This window comes from Pelobates fuscus, chromosome 3, assembly GCF_036172605.1.
Source record: "Pelobates fuscus isolate aPelFus1 chromosome 3, aPelFus1.pri, whole genome shotgun sequence".
NCBI classification, from domain to species: Eukaryota; Metazoa; Chordata; class Amphibia; order Anura; family Pelobatidae; genus Pelobates; species Pelobates fuscus.
This window is the reverse complement of record NC_086319.1, coordinates 214,118,662-214,135,792: the sequence shown is the minus strand read 5'-3', so window position 1 is coordinate 214,135,792 and position 17,131 is coordinate 214,118,662. Positions and strand designations below refer to the sequence as shown.

Below are 17,131 nucleotides of genomic sequence, written 5' to 3'. Positions count from 1 at the left end.
TCCCCATGGAACTCGAGCAGACGGGTGGCGTTCTTCCCTCACGCCTATGGTTAAGCACCCTAACTCTGGGAGCCTTGCGAACTGGCAACCCCCTGATTGACGCCACACTGCAAATCTGGTGCACATTGCGATACTCACACCAACTTACGACCACGGACAGTCCTCACACGCCCATAACGCACAACCCGGGAGTAGGTGGGGGACTAACGCCCGCAGACCTTAGCACATACACCGACACCGACTGGCTCAGCTTTCAGCATCTCACACTAGGGAACCGACTTAAACCCTTGGCTGACATTTTAGGGGACAAGGTACCCACGGGACTAGACACCTTCCATTACATGCAAATTCGAGCATATTACAAGACTTTCCCAGTCAAACAATGCCTACACAGAGCCCTCACACAATTTGAAACTCTCTGCTCAGCCAGGTCACACCCAGTTAAGGGGGTATCTAGGCTCTACGCCCATCTTCTAGCTAGCGAACACCAGTCACACCCGAGATATGTCACCAGGTGGGAAAGGGATACGGGGACCACACTCACTGACCAGGAGTGGGAAAAGATTTTCATACTGTCACATAAGTGCTCCATCAGCTCCAAATTCCAAGAGACGAACTTTAAGATCCTTACGCACTGGTACAGGACACCGGACACTCTGCACCGCATGGACGCAGAGATTCCCGGAGACTGTTGGAGGTGCGGAGCCTCAGACGGCTCCTACCTGCACATTTGGTGGAGCTGCCCCGAGATTATACCCTTTTGGTCAGCGGTCAGGGATTCCATTCAACAGATCACGGATATTACACTACCGCTCCAACCCCTCTCCATGCTCCTTCACCACACAGACATGACGCTTGCTGCCTATAAAAAATCCCTGATAAAACACTTGCTAACGGCAGCCACATCACTGATCCCCACAATGTGGAAGCAGCGGGATGCGCCTACACTCCGGCAGTGGATGGACAGGGTGGGGGATATATATACGATGGAGTCCCTTACGGCGGCCCTACAGGAGAGACAAGAAAAATGTACTCAAGTCTGGACGCCATGGCTGTGGCATTTATCGGCCGCCGGTGCGGGGAGCGGGAGACAGGCATCCCGACCCTCCCTACCCTCACCCTCCCTCTCTCCATCCTCCCATCCCCTTAGCCCCGACAGTCAGACTCCTTAACTCCCCCGTAGAGACTACCCTCTTGATTGCCGCACCATATTGTACCATACTTGGTACGAACTATAAGCGCTCTCGACCGTCCCGAGGGACGGACTCACAGACACGTCAATGTGTAGACATCCTCACCCCCACCGACATGACTTACTACCACTTACTGTCATGTTTCAGCCCCCATGGACCGGATAAAGATACCCTTCTGACGCTCATCTTCATGATGGCCCCATGTCACTGTGAAGCTGGCACGTAGATTGACTACAGATACACGGATAGTCCCACATGTTACTGGGGGGAACTACTGGTGTGAATTGTGATACCGAATCAAAGTGAAATAGGCTGAGAGCCGCATGCGGCTTCATAACGGTATAACATTGTATCATAAACCTTGCATAGAAACCCAGATAGCCTGAAATACTTCGCAGGGAATTCCGGCAAGAGCTCTACAAAAACCCAACCATCTTGACTGTACTAGGGGTCAGCAAGCTATGTATAAACAGCCGTGAATATATCGCGCACTCAATATCCTATGCGGTCCCCTATTATCTAAAACTCCCTACCCTTGGAATTTCCGACATACCCCTGTTCTAAGACTGGTGAAGTGTACTCATGTTCTGTTCTTGCTTGTTATAACTTTGTATCACTAACATTGCGCAGACACCCTAATAGCCTGGAATATCTCGCAGGGGACTCCGGCAAAAGCTCTACGAAAGCCCTACCACCTTGACTGTACTAGGGGTTAACAAGTTATGTATAAGCAGCAGTGCGTATATGGCACACGTAATATCTTATGAAGTCTCCCATTAACTAAATCTTCCTACCCTGGACTTTCTGATGTACACCCGTTATAAGTTTGGTGAACTGTACTCATGTCATGTTTTTACTTGCTATGGTTGTAATACCTCTTGCTATGCTATCCAAAACAAAATAAAAATAAAGATTGTCAAAAAAAAAAAAAAAAAAAAAAAGAAGATCTACTTGCCACAAGATGAATTACTACAAACCAAAATAGCTGCAGCCATGGATGGAATGTCCTGGATGGAACCTTGCAATGCTAAATGTTGCAGGATGCTTTAAGCATATTTGTTGTCTAGTATTGCCACTAAAATTAAATTGCAAGTACTGTAACAAGCATGAAGGCAAAGGTATATTTTAATGCCTTGGCCATCCCCTTCACTCCCAGTATTAAGATGTATATGCACACTCCAAGTACCATAGCTTTCACAACATATAGTAGTGGTGAGGTTGATCTACCATGTTTCCTGGTCACACATCACAAACTGATGGGCTCCATACGGACAAACCTTTTTATGCAATACCCATCAATTTGTTTGTTTGATCTGTATAAAAAAAAAACATGGTGTGGCAACCCTAGTGCAAGGAGGCTTTGGTAGAGTCAAGTTTTCAAACCATGCCAAGTCACTTAAAAATGAAATTAGGGGTACTGCTAAGCACCATAACAACTACATCACACTGTAATAGTTATGGTGCCAGGAGTCTCGGGTCACTGTCCCACAGAGTCAAACTATCAGGAGTCTGGAGTAGTTACAGTACTTGGTGCTTATTTTGCCCCCCTTTAGGTTTTCTCAAGCAGCCAACATCCACCCCATCTCCTTGGGGGTAACTTAATAACTAAATCTTTGCAATCCAGTATTGTATCTGTATGAATTCTCTCAGTCCTGTATATCTTCACCCATTCTCTCTCCACTTATCTCCTATTTATGTTTCTCTCATATCTATCTCAATCGTACAGTTATCCCTATCTCTCCCTAACATTCCTTCACCATCTTTCTCCACATGTCTCTTACTTACTCCATAGTTGTCTCCCTCACATTTGTGTGTCTATATCCATCTCCCTACCACACATAGTGAGAGCCTGAGCTAATTCATGCTGTCTGGTATAACATCTCTCATTTAATCCGACAGACCTATTACATAAGACCTACATCTGCGCTTTAAACAAAAGGGAGTGGATACTTTACAGAAAATGTATAGATTGACACAAATAGATTAAAATAAACTACTAAAATAGGATGGCTAGGAATTGATAAAAAAAAAAATCTCATGTATACTATTTGAAGGGTTCTATTGTTCACATAGAGGGTTATTTTTATAACTTCTAAATTACTACTTTATTAATGTGAATTTGGGAAGAAATCTTTTTAAATAGAATGTTTTTTTTTTTCTCCCTGCCTTCATCTCTAGGTGCTGACAATTTTGTGTAGTATAGCAGATTTGGGACCTCTTTATTGTGAACAATTGAGACAAAAAAACATTCTTCCCTGTCTAATGAGTACACTTGGAGGTGCAGATGTGCAAGTGACTCTCCGAAGTCTGGATGCAATGATCTACCTCTTCCGAAATTGCCCAGATGTAAGTCTTTTGTTATTTAGACATTAGAATTTCAATTATGGATTAATTTTACACTTTTCTGATGTTAAAACCTTAAGACAACTGTTGTGTTTTTTTTTTTTTTTTTTAATTGTTCTTATTCTCGCAAATACAGTGGTACCTTGGTTTACAAATCTAATGCGTTCTCCGGGACGTTTTGTATTGCAAAAGATTTGTAAACCGAAACGCGGTTTCCCATAGGAATGCATTGAAAACCAATAAATCCGTTCTGGAGGTCAGAAAAAAATCAAAATGAGCTGGCATGGAAACCAACCCACAATGCAGAACACACAGTAAAATGCATGCAAACAACGAAGTTCAGCTCACTACCTTTCCACCGCTTGAGAAATGCACCAAAAAAGTCCCAAAACCGCTGCAAAAAATGTTTTAGAATGGCTCTAAAACGCGATGCAAAAGCCGCTTCATCACCTCCACACTCGACGCCACGTGCTACCCACAGACTCCAGCATGCACAGGGGCGGCGCTAAATACCTCCCAGGTGCAATGCATCCTGGGGAAACTTGCTTTCTATTGCGAAACAAATTTGTAATCCGAGGCATTATTTTCAATGGATTTTCATTTGTAAGCCGAAAATTATGTTAGGCGTTTGTAAACCAAGGTACTACTGTACCTTTTTATTTTTTAAATTCTTTATTTTTGCAGTGCATATGATTTAACAATGCGCGTGGGGAACCCCAACGGCAATCCTCACGCTTTTTTATAAACATTTGTAACAGTAAGGGGTATGTTAATGCATGCACAAGTTTGTGATATGCAGTTTGATATGATTGTTCACGCTTTTGTATTTCTGGACTATTAAGCAGTAATATTACATATGTAAATCAGGTAAGATAGGTAAAACTTGAACGGGACTGTTTCAATCTATAAAATGTTAAGTTACATGCTAGCCCAGGCACTCCTGCTTTTGCTTATGAGCGTACTGTTTAGTTACATGTTAAATATATGCAGGCGTGTATTGTGATAGTGGATTAACTCTGCAAGAATAACAAGGCTATCTAGGCTTTAAGATTGGTCAAATGACTGAGATTTGTCCCACAAGTTAAACTCAAGTTAGACTGCACGTCTTTATAGTGTAACATGCCAGGAGAGTACAGTGCAATTAATTACTAACTGAGGGAAGACAAGCATATAATGGTAGTCTAATGCTCTGAATGCCTATTCATTGTACCTGGGGTTTTGCCCGTGCTTACAGACATGCTAGAATAAGTATCACCCATCCGGGGGACCCAAAGTGCCCACAGCAACAGGAGACTAATAGGAGCATATGGCTTATGAACAAAATAACATAAACTGAACTAAAGCATTGCTCCTATGGGATTGAATGTGTACGACAGTAGGTTTGCAGGAGTCAGCCGATGCCCTCCATAATTATAGCACAGTCCTGTTTCGGTGTTACCGCCAACAAACAGGATAGTCCCATCATTAGCCAGAGTGGTTTCCAGATGATGCGGGGCAGGAGGCTTGGTGAAGGCTGCGATGCCATTTGCGGTGTCATTGCCGAATTCAGGATGAGGAGTTTGAGATGGGTCATGCCATGTAGTAGGCGTCTCGTTCCTCGCAGGACCACAGCTGATGTTGCTTGAGGGATCCCGGTTGGTAAGTGCTGGGCTTGTTCCCATGAAGTTGTTCTCATGTAGCAGTCAAACTCAGGCATGTCATGTTTCTCCAAAAGTCTGCTAGGACTGAGCCCAGTGGCTCAGTGGCATAAACCTCTTGCTCCCTGCTGTCGACCAAGCATGTGGCAGCTGCCATTTTAGGTAGGGCTTCATTGCCGTTTAGGAGTTATCCAGCAACCCACAGGTGGACAGTAGGAAAGGTGGATCCCCCATGGGATGGCACCGGTAGCGGTCTTTGGGGTGCTGCCTTGTCATCCCTCTGCCTTTGTTGGTACCCATTTGTTAGGGTGTGGGGTGCGGCGGGCTGTTTCTGGCTCTGTGAGTTGATACTTTTACTCGTGGCCGCCGCCATCTTGGTTTCAGGCTTTGGGCCTTCGCAGCGGTCAGGCAAGTTCCAGCTTCCGGTTTTGGCTGCGTCGTGAGGACCGGGATCACCCCCCGGCCCAGAAGGGGGGGGACTGGGACCGGGTCCGCACAGAGGTGGTTTTCGGGCTCCGTTGGGCGGGATAGTGGAGCGGCGGCCGTCCACTCCACTCACCGCCAGGAAAGGTCCCGCCTGGTGTAGCTGAGATCTCCCCTCCGGGGGACTAAAACTCTATTAGCAAGCCTCTCCCCGGTTCGGATCGATGGTTGCAGGTTTGGGTGGTATGAGTAGTCAGACTCTTTATTTCCAGGCATCATTTGCAGGAGCTGGTGGTCCCTGTAACCGCTCTGCTCGGCGGCCCGGCCCCGCCCTACTGTACCTTTTTAATATAGTCTTACTAATGCAAACAGAGTGACCTACAGTGCATTGTCATGGAAAGCACAAACCTTTTTTTAAACATTTTTTTATTTTTATGTATGTATTTTTTGTTATTGATCAAAAACCTGTGTTAAGACTTTATAGATGCTGCAATGCATGTGTGCGTTTTTCCTCTTTGTTTACAATGTTTGCCCTAGCTTTCCCTCGTTTGTACTGGATTACAAGTTTGTATACAAATTTTTTTTATATCAATTTTTGAAGAAAACAGAGCATCTCATGAAAAATCTCATAAGTGGAAATCGTTGTTTTATTCGGTGGTGTAAATTGCAGAGAAGTTACAGTTCCCCTTTAATGTATTAAAATAGCAAAAATGTGTCTAAAGAATTTATTAGAAAAATACAGACATTTCCAACCTGATGTGTCACTTAAAATAATATTGGGTTTGTTAAGCCATTCCTCTTTTTTCCCTCTAACCGAGCAGTTCCCAAACAGTGTGCCGTGGCGCCCTGGGCTGTGACTTGCACACAGGGGCACCGCAAAATGTTTTCCGGTGCTATGAAAAAGGGAAACATTTTTGCTTAACAGGGACCCAGAACCCCTTAAATCCACAACCAGGCCCACTACCTGAAGTGTTGGCAGACTGGGAGGAAGTGACAGCCTGTCACTTCCTCACAGCTTCTTGCAGTGAGACGGCGCGGGAGGGAGAGAAGGCAGCCGCAGAGGCAGCATGAGGGGAAATGAGAAGGAGCATGAAGAGCTGCTCCGACTCCTCACTCCCACCAGCCAGCAGCAGGAACAGGATCCAAGCAAGCCATCCTCCTGGACACAAAATGTAAACTAACAGGAGAGCGGCTGTAGATATAAAAAATTACATTTATACATGTGTATGTATCTGTGTATATGTGTGTGTCATGGTGTGTGTACGTGTTGGTATCCATATGAATTTCTGTGTGTCAGTGTATTTACATGTTTCTGTGTGTTTGTTTAGGTATATCTGTGTAAGTATGTATTTAGTAGTATGTCCATACATCCAAGCAATAAACACCAGCACAACATACAAGCACTCTCTAACACAGATTTTACATACAAACACCCCTGCCATCAAACCCCCAAATAATATACAAACACACCCGTTCACTCAAACAACATTACTAAATACAAATGTACATTTGCATTTAAAAGCGAACATTACATCCAACCCTAGCACATCTGCAATCAAGTGAAAACATTATATAGAAACACACCTCTGTATTAAAACATTAAAATTATATACAAGCACTCCTTCAATCAAACATCAACACTGTACATTCTACTATAGCGCCAGTTTATGCCACAGCTCTATATTGGTGCTATAGGGAGGGTGAGCAATCCTAGGAGTTTCTTTTCATCTTTATTTGTAGTCCACAAAAGAGACAATATTTACATCAAGAAGTCGTAGTTTCAGTTCTTCTAGCGAACTTTCGTCGGGACATATAATTTTACAATATAATTTATATGTCCTGATGAAGGTTCGCTAGACAAACTGAAACATTGACTTCATGATGTAAATATTCTCTCTTTTTGTGGACTACAAATAAAGAAGATGAAAATAAACTTCTGAGAGATGTCCACTAATAGGAGGAAACATCCATGCTAACAATGCAAAAATAGATGGTAAATCCTCATGGCATTGCCAGTTGTGCTCTGTTTTCCCATTTTCTCCCCTGACACAATGTATTTAGGTTTTGGTTTCTCTAGGCCTCTCAATGCATATAGCAATCTCCCCATAAATATGTGATTACACAGTCACATACTTACTGGTATGTTTTTAGTACTATTATTATTATTATTATTAACTAACCCTCCATTCCTCCACACTGCAGCTTACCTTTGATTCTGAGGGGAGTAAAGTTATAGCACACCCTAATGTCTAGGGATAGGCAACCTTCGGCACTCCAGATGTTGTGGACTACATCTCCCATACTGCTCTTACACCCATAATGCTGGCAAAGCATCATGGGAGGTGTAGTCCAAAACATCTGGAGTACCGAAGGTTGCCTATGCCTGTGCGACTCTAGGAGGTGGAGAAGCATGACATTTTGCTTGCTTTGAACTCTGTGGGTGGCACAGTTAGCAGGCAGCGGGTTCCAGCATATAATTTTCATGTATTTGTAAGAACTGTAATCATTACAGTGTGCCATTATTGTTATGGTGCCAGGAGTGCCCTGATTCTGCCCTGGGATAATTTGTTAAACCATTTTAACATGGTTTGACACTTGCCTGGTTCACACCGGATGCCTGTGCTGTTTCTGGGCTTCACAGAGCTAAAGAAACTGGATGTCAAGTAGTTCAATACAAGATATCTTTGGCTAAAGAGATCGGCTGATGCTCGCAGCCGATGAATGAATGAATGAATGAATGCATAAATCGGTATGCAGCTTCTACTGCTCAAGAAGAGCCAGGTATCTGTGAAACCATTCTAAAACCGCTTGGCAGATTATGCTGGGACGGCACTCCTGGTGCTTGGAGTGTTCCTTTGAGCAGGCAGCTGTGAGAAGGCCTTGGAAAAATGTAGTTCTGCAGACCAGTCTCCTACCACCCTAAGCCTTAGCTGTTCGCCATTTGCTTTGTCACCCTCTGTTAGTTCATAGTTTAGGGATGTCCAAATGGAGATGATAAAAATTGATGCTTCTAATGTGTCCATGCTCTGTTACTCCACTTTCTGGTACACTAATTGCCTTATTGTTATTTTAGCTTGCAGAAGACTTTCTTAATAACTATGGTCTGCCGTTTCTTGAGCCATATAAAAACAATGTTCTTTTTCATGAGCAAGTGCAAACTATTTGGAACCTGTGTACAATGCAGGTAAGTTTCTGCTTATTTCTAAGTTCTAATTGTTTGCTTTGATGGTTTGTCATCAAACAGTGACTTATATCCATTTGCAAAATATAAGTTAAAAGAAGAGTTACTTCACCAATTTCAATAATTTTACACCTATCATGACCTAAAAACATGCAGTTTTGTTTTCAATTTACCACATTCCAGTATTTAGTGTATGAACTTAGTGTGCTGTGATAGGAGTTAAATTACATTGGTAATGCAGTCGTAGCCACACCTCCCTGCATGTAACTTGCACAGCCTTCCTGAACACTTCCTTTAAAGTGAGATCTAATGTTTATACTTCCTTTATTGCAGTCTGTTTAACCCCTTAAGGACCAAACTTCTGGAATAAAAGGGAATCATGACGTGTCACACACGTCATGTGTCCTTAAGGGGTTAATGTGGAATCTCCTGCACTTTTAATAGCTTGCTGGACCTTGCAGGAGCCTCCTGTGTGTGATTTAAGTCCAATTTGCAGAGCAGGAGATAAACACATCTAAAGTAAGTTAACATCTGATTGAAAAAAAAAAATGAAGCCACCTTATTTTTAATGCAGACTGTGAGTTACAGCCAGGAAAGGTGTGGCTAGGGCTGCATGGACAGAAACAAGTGACTTAACTCCTAAATGGTAGATAATTGAGCAGTAAGACTTTAGAGGCATGATCAATACTCCAAAACTGCTTTATTAAAGGGTTGCTATAACCTTAGTGAGAGGGGGGACTTTTCTGGTGTAATAGGAGCCCCTCTCAATGTGTTGTAAAACCTGAAATAAGGTTTTGCTTACCTTGAACCCAGCGCTGAGTGAAGCTCCTGACAGCACTAGGGCTATGCGTGGTCCAATCATAGGCCCACATGCCGGCTCAGAGCACGTGTGCTGAGGGGAGAGCTAGCTTTTCACATCTGTTGTCAGCGTGCAGTGTGCGTGCAACTAGCCCCCAGCACACAATTACCGATATCTCTGTATATATTTTTTTAAGCATTTACTGACCCCTACCACTGTGACCACTTCATATAATTAAAATGGTCATGGTGGATGGAGTAACCCTTTAAGCTAAAGTTGTTTTGGTGACTATAGTGTTCATTTAAGTTACTCCACTAGCCACTGTAAGCCGTAGCACATACACTAGTTGTATATTTCTAGTTGCCGTGGCTAAAAATTCACTAAGCAATGGCACCCATTATTCTAAAGCTGATCACTGAGAAATGTAAAAGATCAATAGCTATACAAAACATTCTATAATTATTTAAAACTTAAATTCCATTCTCACTTGTATTTACATTTAAGTGTAGGAAAGTAATATTTCTGCAGGTTGGTTGAGCACATGCTTTTAATGCATGTAAATGACATTTCTTCCAAGCGATATGTCACGTGTACATTTTTATTAAATATTTTCATTTTTGGAGACTCCTAAGGGTGAAACTAATGGTAGATATATTTAAATCCCTCACAAGTGCCATTATCTTGTTTCTGTGTCACTACTGTACTTATGCTGCATGAGAGTACAACATAGATCAATGGACAATCCTATGAAACCGTATGTATATATTTGGAAAGGTTTCAAGCACCTGTCAGGCATTGGGTGGGTATGGTCATAGGCACAGTATGGCATGTTGGGTACATATGACATGTAAGCACATGATCCATCCCACTGGTATCAATGGCACTTTCCAAAGACCACTAATTAGTGCAAAAAAGGCACAGCAGTGAACAAAATAGGTTATTCTATCACAAAAAAGCACTTAAAGACTGCTTACTTATACTTGCCTGTTTCTAATTCTAGGTGAATGAAGACAGTAATAAATCATCAACTATGGAATAAAACTTCTTAATGTAGAAGACTGAACAATGAAGGAACACTGACCAGACATTTTTTATTACCGTTTGTTGAATAAGACAGATTATATTTTTCTAATAAAATAAAGTGAACAAATGCCGAGACTCCACCATGGTTTTATTTAGTGTATCGGGTAGAGAAGGATTAACAATTAAGTCAAAAGATGCTCCTTTTCAAAGATGGAGGATTCCACATTTCTGCACTTTTCACACATCGTGCAACAATGTCCAACAAAAAGATCTGTCTTCATGGTTTACTGTTCGCAACAGATTCCAGGGCTTTTGCAACTTGGTCGGAATTTAGGTTACTGAGTGGTACATTTACTTCTTTTCCAAAATCTGCAGGAAAAAAGGTTAAATGTAAAAAAGAATACTAATATGTAAATTAAAGAAATGTAAATAAGATGGCCAATGCAGACATAAAAACAACAAGCAAAACAATTATGTTTCTATATGTGTATGTGCAGCCAAGTGCAATATACAGTTGTTACACACTAGATTTATGCATTTTCTACCTTTTTAACCAAACTAGCTGTAATTCTTTCCATAGATTATGTAAGACCTTTTTTGCAGCACTTTGCATCTTAACCCTACCTCATCTCTCCCACCTCCCTCATTCTATAAATACCTCCTAGCTTATGCACTGCAATCAATGACATCAAACCTCAGACATGTACCACACTGATAGTCTCCAGAATGGAACCATTAGGGTACTAGTGCACAACCTCTAGCCTGCGAATGCATGTTCTCTTGCTCGCATCCCTCCGTGTAGTGACAACTGAGCACGCATGCCTGCTGCCAAAGGAAACTGCATGATTACAGTATGCCATTGGAAATGCATAGACTTCAGGCCGCCATTATGTGAGACGTCTCTTCCTCAACTGTTTAGTCAGTGCTATGTGTTAAGCATTAGAGGCCCGTATTGGAGATGACCTCACATACCCCGCTTTCTCCTTACACAGAGAGCCACATGTGTGAATGGTGGGGAGGTGGAAGGCAGCCTGGCGTACATGATGAACACTGTGACTGCCCAGGGCTGTTACTTTCAGTAATCCTGATGCATATTCACATCAAGCAGGCAGAGGTTGCTGGGAGTAAAGTAATTTGTGGTACACAATGCTGTTCACTGTGCCCAAAGAGCGAGCAGGAAGGAATGTACTGCCCAAAGTACATCTCTTCTTCCATCTTAAATTCACTTACTCTGTGTACAGATTTCACTCAGTTTTTGTAAAGCTGCATAAAACCACCCTGCACCTTGGTAAACTGAAGTGGTTGTGGTGCTTGGAGTGTACTTTAAAGCTACAGTGCCAACGTGTAGCCCAAGGGCAGGTTTTCAGTAAAATAAACACACACTTACCATATCTTGCCCATAATTTGGGTTGTACTCCAGAACATTCTCTGATCAAGATCGGAAACTCTGGGTTGGCTTTCTTAAGTTCTACATAATGCTTTTCAATAAAATCTCTAAAAAGGAGAAAATAGAAATTCTTACAGAAATTCAAGATTCTTATTTTAATGACAAATGTAAAGTAAATACCCATAAGTTTGTTTTTTGTTCCACAAACATGAGGGGGTGATATTGAGAGCTGGAGGGTGAGGAAGGGGGGTTACTATTACCAAATACCTTTTATTCCCTGGTGGTCCAGTGGGCATTACTGCAGCTCCGCAGAGCTACAGACCAAAGCGTCGCCGTGGTAACCCGTGGCAACACTCTGGCCAGTTCTTGGTGAGACACATGGTCTGCAGACTGGTGTCTCTGATGGCTGGCCAGGCAGCCAGGAGAGGCCTCGCACCTGGCAGCATACTGAGCAAGCCGCCGGGTCCCTCCTGGTGTCGGGTCCTCTGTCACTGATCGAGGACCCGACACAGTTTGCCCAGTTTAGGCAGCTGCCTAAACAGAGCCGCTCCTGGTCACAAGCAGGAGGGGTGCGGTTAGAAGAGCATAACCGAAGTGTTTTAACTCTAAAATGGCAAGAATTGAGCAGTGCCTCTGCAAAGGTATGGTCTATACACCAAAACCACGTTTAAGTCAAAATTGTTTTGCTGCTTAGTGTCACCATAATCCACCATGTTTTCAGGGACACACAATTCTGTCACTTATGAAAAGGTGTCATTTGTGAAAATGCATGAAAGGGTGTGCCATGCAGTATGTATAATGCATATTCTTCATTTCCTAATTACTTAATCTTGTACACCGTCATCTGAATTCTTTTTACTACCTGGTGTAGCTGGTAAACCTATCGTTAAAGGAAAACTCCAGTGCCAGGAAAACAATCCGTTTTCCTGGCACTTGAGGTCCCCTCTCCCTCCCACCCCCCAATCCCCGGTTACTGAAGGGGTGAAAACGCCTTCAGTCAGTCACTTACCTGAGGCAGTGACGATGTCCCTCGTCGCTGCCTCCTCCACCGCGCCACTCCTCCTGTCTAAGTCGGCCGGTGGGCAAGACTGATCCTGCCCACCGGCCGAGGAGACCTAATGCGCATGCGCAGCAATGCCACTAGAGGTGGAGTTAACCCTGCAATGTAATTATTGCAGTTTATAAAAAAAAAATGCAATAATTACACTTGCAGGGTTAAGAGTAGTGGGAGTTGGCACCCAGACCACTCCAATAAGCAGAAGTGGTCTGGGTGCCTCGAGTGTCCCTTTAATGCATCTCTACGAGTAGATGCTGATTAGCACAGCTATTTGCATGCATATTAGTCTCTCAATGCTTACCTTTGAGGAAGCAGTGGAATGGCTGAGATCAAGAATGATGATCTCAACCACAGAGGTAGGGAGCCTCATTGTGAATCTGAACTGGAAGCTTAACTAACTTGGAGAATGTTTTCAGTATAAATACTTTAACTTTTGAAATGCCCTTTGAATTCACAACAATTCTCACTTCTGTAAATAACACTGATAGTTAATTTACGCTGTCTCCCTCTGGCATAAACGTAAAAAAAAAATGCCCTACGCAATTTGCACATATACAGTGTATTGCCATCTGAAATTTTTAATTATCAGGAGCAAATGGAAGTGCAATCTAGCTTACATTTAGTTGGTGAGTGTTCTTGACAATTTATTTAAATGGTAGAAAATACTGGCTAGTATGAATCTACTAAAATGGTAACAATTGAGCAGGAGATTATGGGATTGGAGTATCAAGATTTTCAGTTATGGAAGTTGCATACATGGTGCACATCCTCACTACTGATACATAATGTTACCTGTGATCAAAGAAAGCCAGTCCACAAAGGGCCTAGATGTCACCTGGCAAGGGGCAGCATGTTACCTCTACCCAGACTAAAACACTTTGCATTATTTAGGAAGGCAAATTTACATCCTTCAATCCAGTTGCAGACTGTGCCTGCATCAATGCTTTGAAATGGGACAGGAGAGTGTGCACTGCAACTAAAAGGGGCACTCTTGAGTCTTGCGGTTCGGTCAAAGAGCTAGAAAGAATTCACCTAACAGGACTGCATTACGGAACTTCAACTGGCTCATTTTATTGCCTCTGACCCTCACTCCTAAGCAGCACAGCTCTCTGGAAGCTTGGAGTCCAGGGATGCCACCCCTTGCAACAACAGTAAGAAAACAGAAGTGTGGCTAAAAATAACATTTTAATGTTTTGTGTCAGAGTGTGTATCTGTGTGAGCCAATTTATATGAATGTGTTTATAGTAGTGTGCATTTTATGTCTGAGCGTATGTTCTGTGATCGTGTGTGTGTGTAGAAGTTATGGGTAGGGCTGCATAAATAAAGTAACTTAAAATAGGACTGTGACATCTCGCTGGGAGTCCGGTGGCCTGCAGACAAAGCTGAGTTTTACTTACCTGAATCTGGCCCTTGCAAGTGCCTCCATCCTCTGCTGCTCCTGACAGTGTGAGTGTTCAGGTCTTGCGGGATCCTCTATAGACCGCACTGCTGTACTCTCGCCCACTGAAGCTTAAAGGGACACTCCAGGCACCCAGACCACTTCTGCCCATTGGAGTGGTCTGGGTGCTAACTCCCACTACTCTTAACCCTGCAACTGTAATTATTGCAGTTTTTTTGTACTAGACAGCCACTAGAGGTCATTTCCTGAATCATAGCAAAGATTTTCTTTGCTAGAGCATCGCTGGACGTCCTCACGCTGTGTGAGGACCTCCAGCGTCGCTCATTTCCTCATAGGAAAGCATTTAAAATCTTTTTCAATGCTTTCCTATGGGGGAGCGCTAGTGCGCATGCGCGGCATTGCCGCCCATGCGCATTAGGTCTCCTCGGCCGGTGAGCGGGATCAGTCCCACCCACCGGCCGACGGAGACAGTAGGAGGAGCGGCGCGGAGGAGGAGACAGCGACGAGGGACATTGTCACTGCCTCAGGTAAGTGACTGAAGGGGTTTTCACCCCTTCAGTAACCGGGGATTGGGGGTTGGGAGAGGGAACCTCCAGTGCCAGGATCACAAACATGTATTCCTGACACTATAGTGTTCAAAACACCCTCTTTTTCACCCTAAATATAGTATTCTTACTTTAATTTCAGTCTGCTGCTGCTAGTTCTGCACCTGATCTGCCTGCTTGGCTGACCTCATCAGAAATGTTGATCTCCACCAATCACAAAGCTGCCCATGGGAAAGATTGCCGGGAAAGCATTGCATTAGCTAAGATTGCCAAGGAAGCAGATCGGGGCAGAGCCAGCACAAGTCAAACACAGCCCAGGTCAATCAGCATCTCCTCATAGAGATGCATCTCTATGATGAAAGTTCAGTAAATGTCAGTACAGCACTGCCCCGTGAAGCACCTATAGCAGCCATCCGAGGAGTGGACAGTGGAGGTTACCTAGGGCAGGCTTTGGTGTAAACACTGCATTTTCTCTGAAAGGACAGTGTTTACTGTAAAGAGTCTGAAGGGAATGATTATACTTACCAGAACAACTACAATAAGCTGTAGTTGTGCTGGTGTCTATTGTGTCCCTTTAAGGAGCAGAAAAAGAAAAAACTAGTTTCCATGCAGCTGTCACTGGGTGAAATTCCAACACAGTCAATATGAGTATTTCAAAAAGATTATATCTTTATAAAATATTTTATGGGAATGGAGGGTGACAGTGTCGCTTTAACTCCTAAATGGAAATATCTACACACCAAAACCACTTAATTAAACTAAAAAAGTTATATTGGTGCTTAGAATGTCCCTTTAGGCACACAATTTTGGATGTTTTGCTATCCTAATCCTTGTTAAATTGGTCTCAGACAGGAATAAAGAACAATAATCCTCATTAAAAGCTAAAATGAGACTACCTCTAAATGCATTTATAAAGACTAAAGTTATATAATAGACAACATCCAGCGCACTCATTCATTCATTCACTAAATGGCAATTTCAAAACTCGCAGAATGCATTATTTTTCTTTCATAATAACTAACCTAGACAAAAAAAAAAAAAATGGGTTTAGTTACAGTATATGATCATACAATGCATAAGCCTGCCACAACGTCAATGCACCCAATTCTTGGCAGGTCCTACTCTAATAACTTAATGCCTGCTCTTATGATATTAATCCATTTACTTGGGACGTGCTTCCTCCTAGAACTCTTTGCAGTGAAATGTTAAAGGACCACTATAGTCACCAAAACAATTATTACTGGAATTTATTACTGGTATTTATTAGCGCCAACAAATTCCACAGCGCTTTACAATTAATGGAGAACGTACAATATACACAAATACAAAAGGTAAAGAGGGCCCTGCGGATATCGAGCCATTGAATCAGTTATAGTGTATATAGTGTTTCTGTTTATTCAGCCTCTGAGCCTGCATGAAGAAATGTGGTTTCCCTTTCAATCAGATGTTAACTTGCGTTAAAAGTTTGTATCTCCTGCTCTGCATTCTAAATTTAATTTGTAATAAAAGGAAGTGTAAACATTAGATGACTTTACAGAAGTGTTTAGAAAGGCTGGGCAAGTCACATGCAGGGAGGTGTGACTAGGGTTCATAAACCAAGGGATTTAACTCCTAAATGGCAGAGGATTGAGCAGTGAGGCTGCAGGGGCATGTTCTATACACCAAAACTGCTTCATTAAGCTAAAGGTTGTTCAGGTGACTATAGCTCTGTAATGAGGTAGCTGTGTCAGTGTCAGTGAGGGTGTAAGCCGTGGTGCTGTATCTCTCTATATGGAATATGAGCTGCCCATTATTCAGTGATGGATAGAGCAATGTCAGGCTGCAGGGAAGGTGACCCTGGAGGCTCTATTAGTTCTCACAGTCCCAGCCCGGGCTCTGTCTGTCCGCTCAGCTCGCCCATACCTGGTGCCCTGGCTGGCAGCCGATTTCTGGCACAGGTGGATCCTGATTTCCTTCACATTTTTGCTCAGCTTTGACCCGAGGTTCCGCACTGCTGCGGCCGCCATCTTGCCCGTTATTGACAGGTCCAGCAGTCACCCAATCAGCACGCTAATAGCAGTGACGCTCTAAGGGCGCTGGCCAATCGTTGCATTGGAAAGCCGGATTGCGCTTCAGTGTCCACGTGATCTTTCTATCCAATAGCA

At 43.1% G+C, this 17,131-nt stretch overlaps 2 protein-coding genes across 2 annotated transcripts in view; one reads left to right on the top strand and one right to left on the bottom strand.

The window, feature by feature from the left end:
• The window catches only part of TMCO6 (transmembrane and coiled-coil domains 6), a 38,410-nt gene extending 27,676 nt beyond the window's left edge, over positions 1-10,734 (top strand). Inside the window, exons 12-14 of the mRNA XM_063448056.1 lie at positions 3,372-3,539; positions 8,670-8,780; positions 10,577-10,734. Coding sequence (XP_063304126.1) covers positions 3,372-3,539; positions 8,670-8,780; positions 10,577-10,615 — 318 coding nt within the window. The 3' untranslated portion in view covers positions 10,616-10,734. The remainder of the gene's footprint in view (positions 1-3,371; positions 3,540-8,669; positions 8,781-10,576) is intronic.
• Positions 10,731-17,042, bottom strand: NDUFA2 (NADH:ubiquinone oxidoreductase subunit A2). Its single transcript, XM_063448057.1, has 3 exons — positions 16,890-17,042; positions 11,987-12,093; positions 10,731-10,968 (listed from the first exon to the last, which is right to left on the bottom strand). The coding sequence occupies exons 1-3, from the start codon at positions 16,991-16,993 to the stop codon at positions 10,877-10,879; spliced, it is 303 nt and encodes a 100-aa protein (XP_063304127.1). The 5' UTR covers positions 16,994-17,042; the 3' UTR covers positions 10,731-10,876.
• Positions 17,043-17,131: the final 89 nt, after the last annotated feature.

What these genes read in the sequence shown, in the direction of transcription:
- NDUFA2 (XM_063448057.1), bottom strand. Translation starts at nt 16,993, where the DNA reads ATGGCGGCCGCAGCAGTGCGGAACCTCGGGTCAAAGCTGAGCAAAAAT. An exon ending in GCTGCCAGCCAGGGCACCAG is followed by an intron (nt 12,094 to 16,889) that starts GTATGGGCGAGC and finishes TCTCCTTTTTAG; the next exon opens with AGATTTTATTGAAAAGCATT. An exon ending in CAAATTATGGGCAAGATATG is followed by an intron (nt 10,969 to 11,986) that starts GTAAGTGTGTGT and finishes TTTTTCCTGCAG; the next exon opens with ATTTTGGAAAAGAAGTAAAT.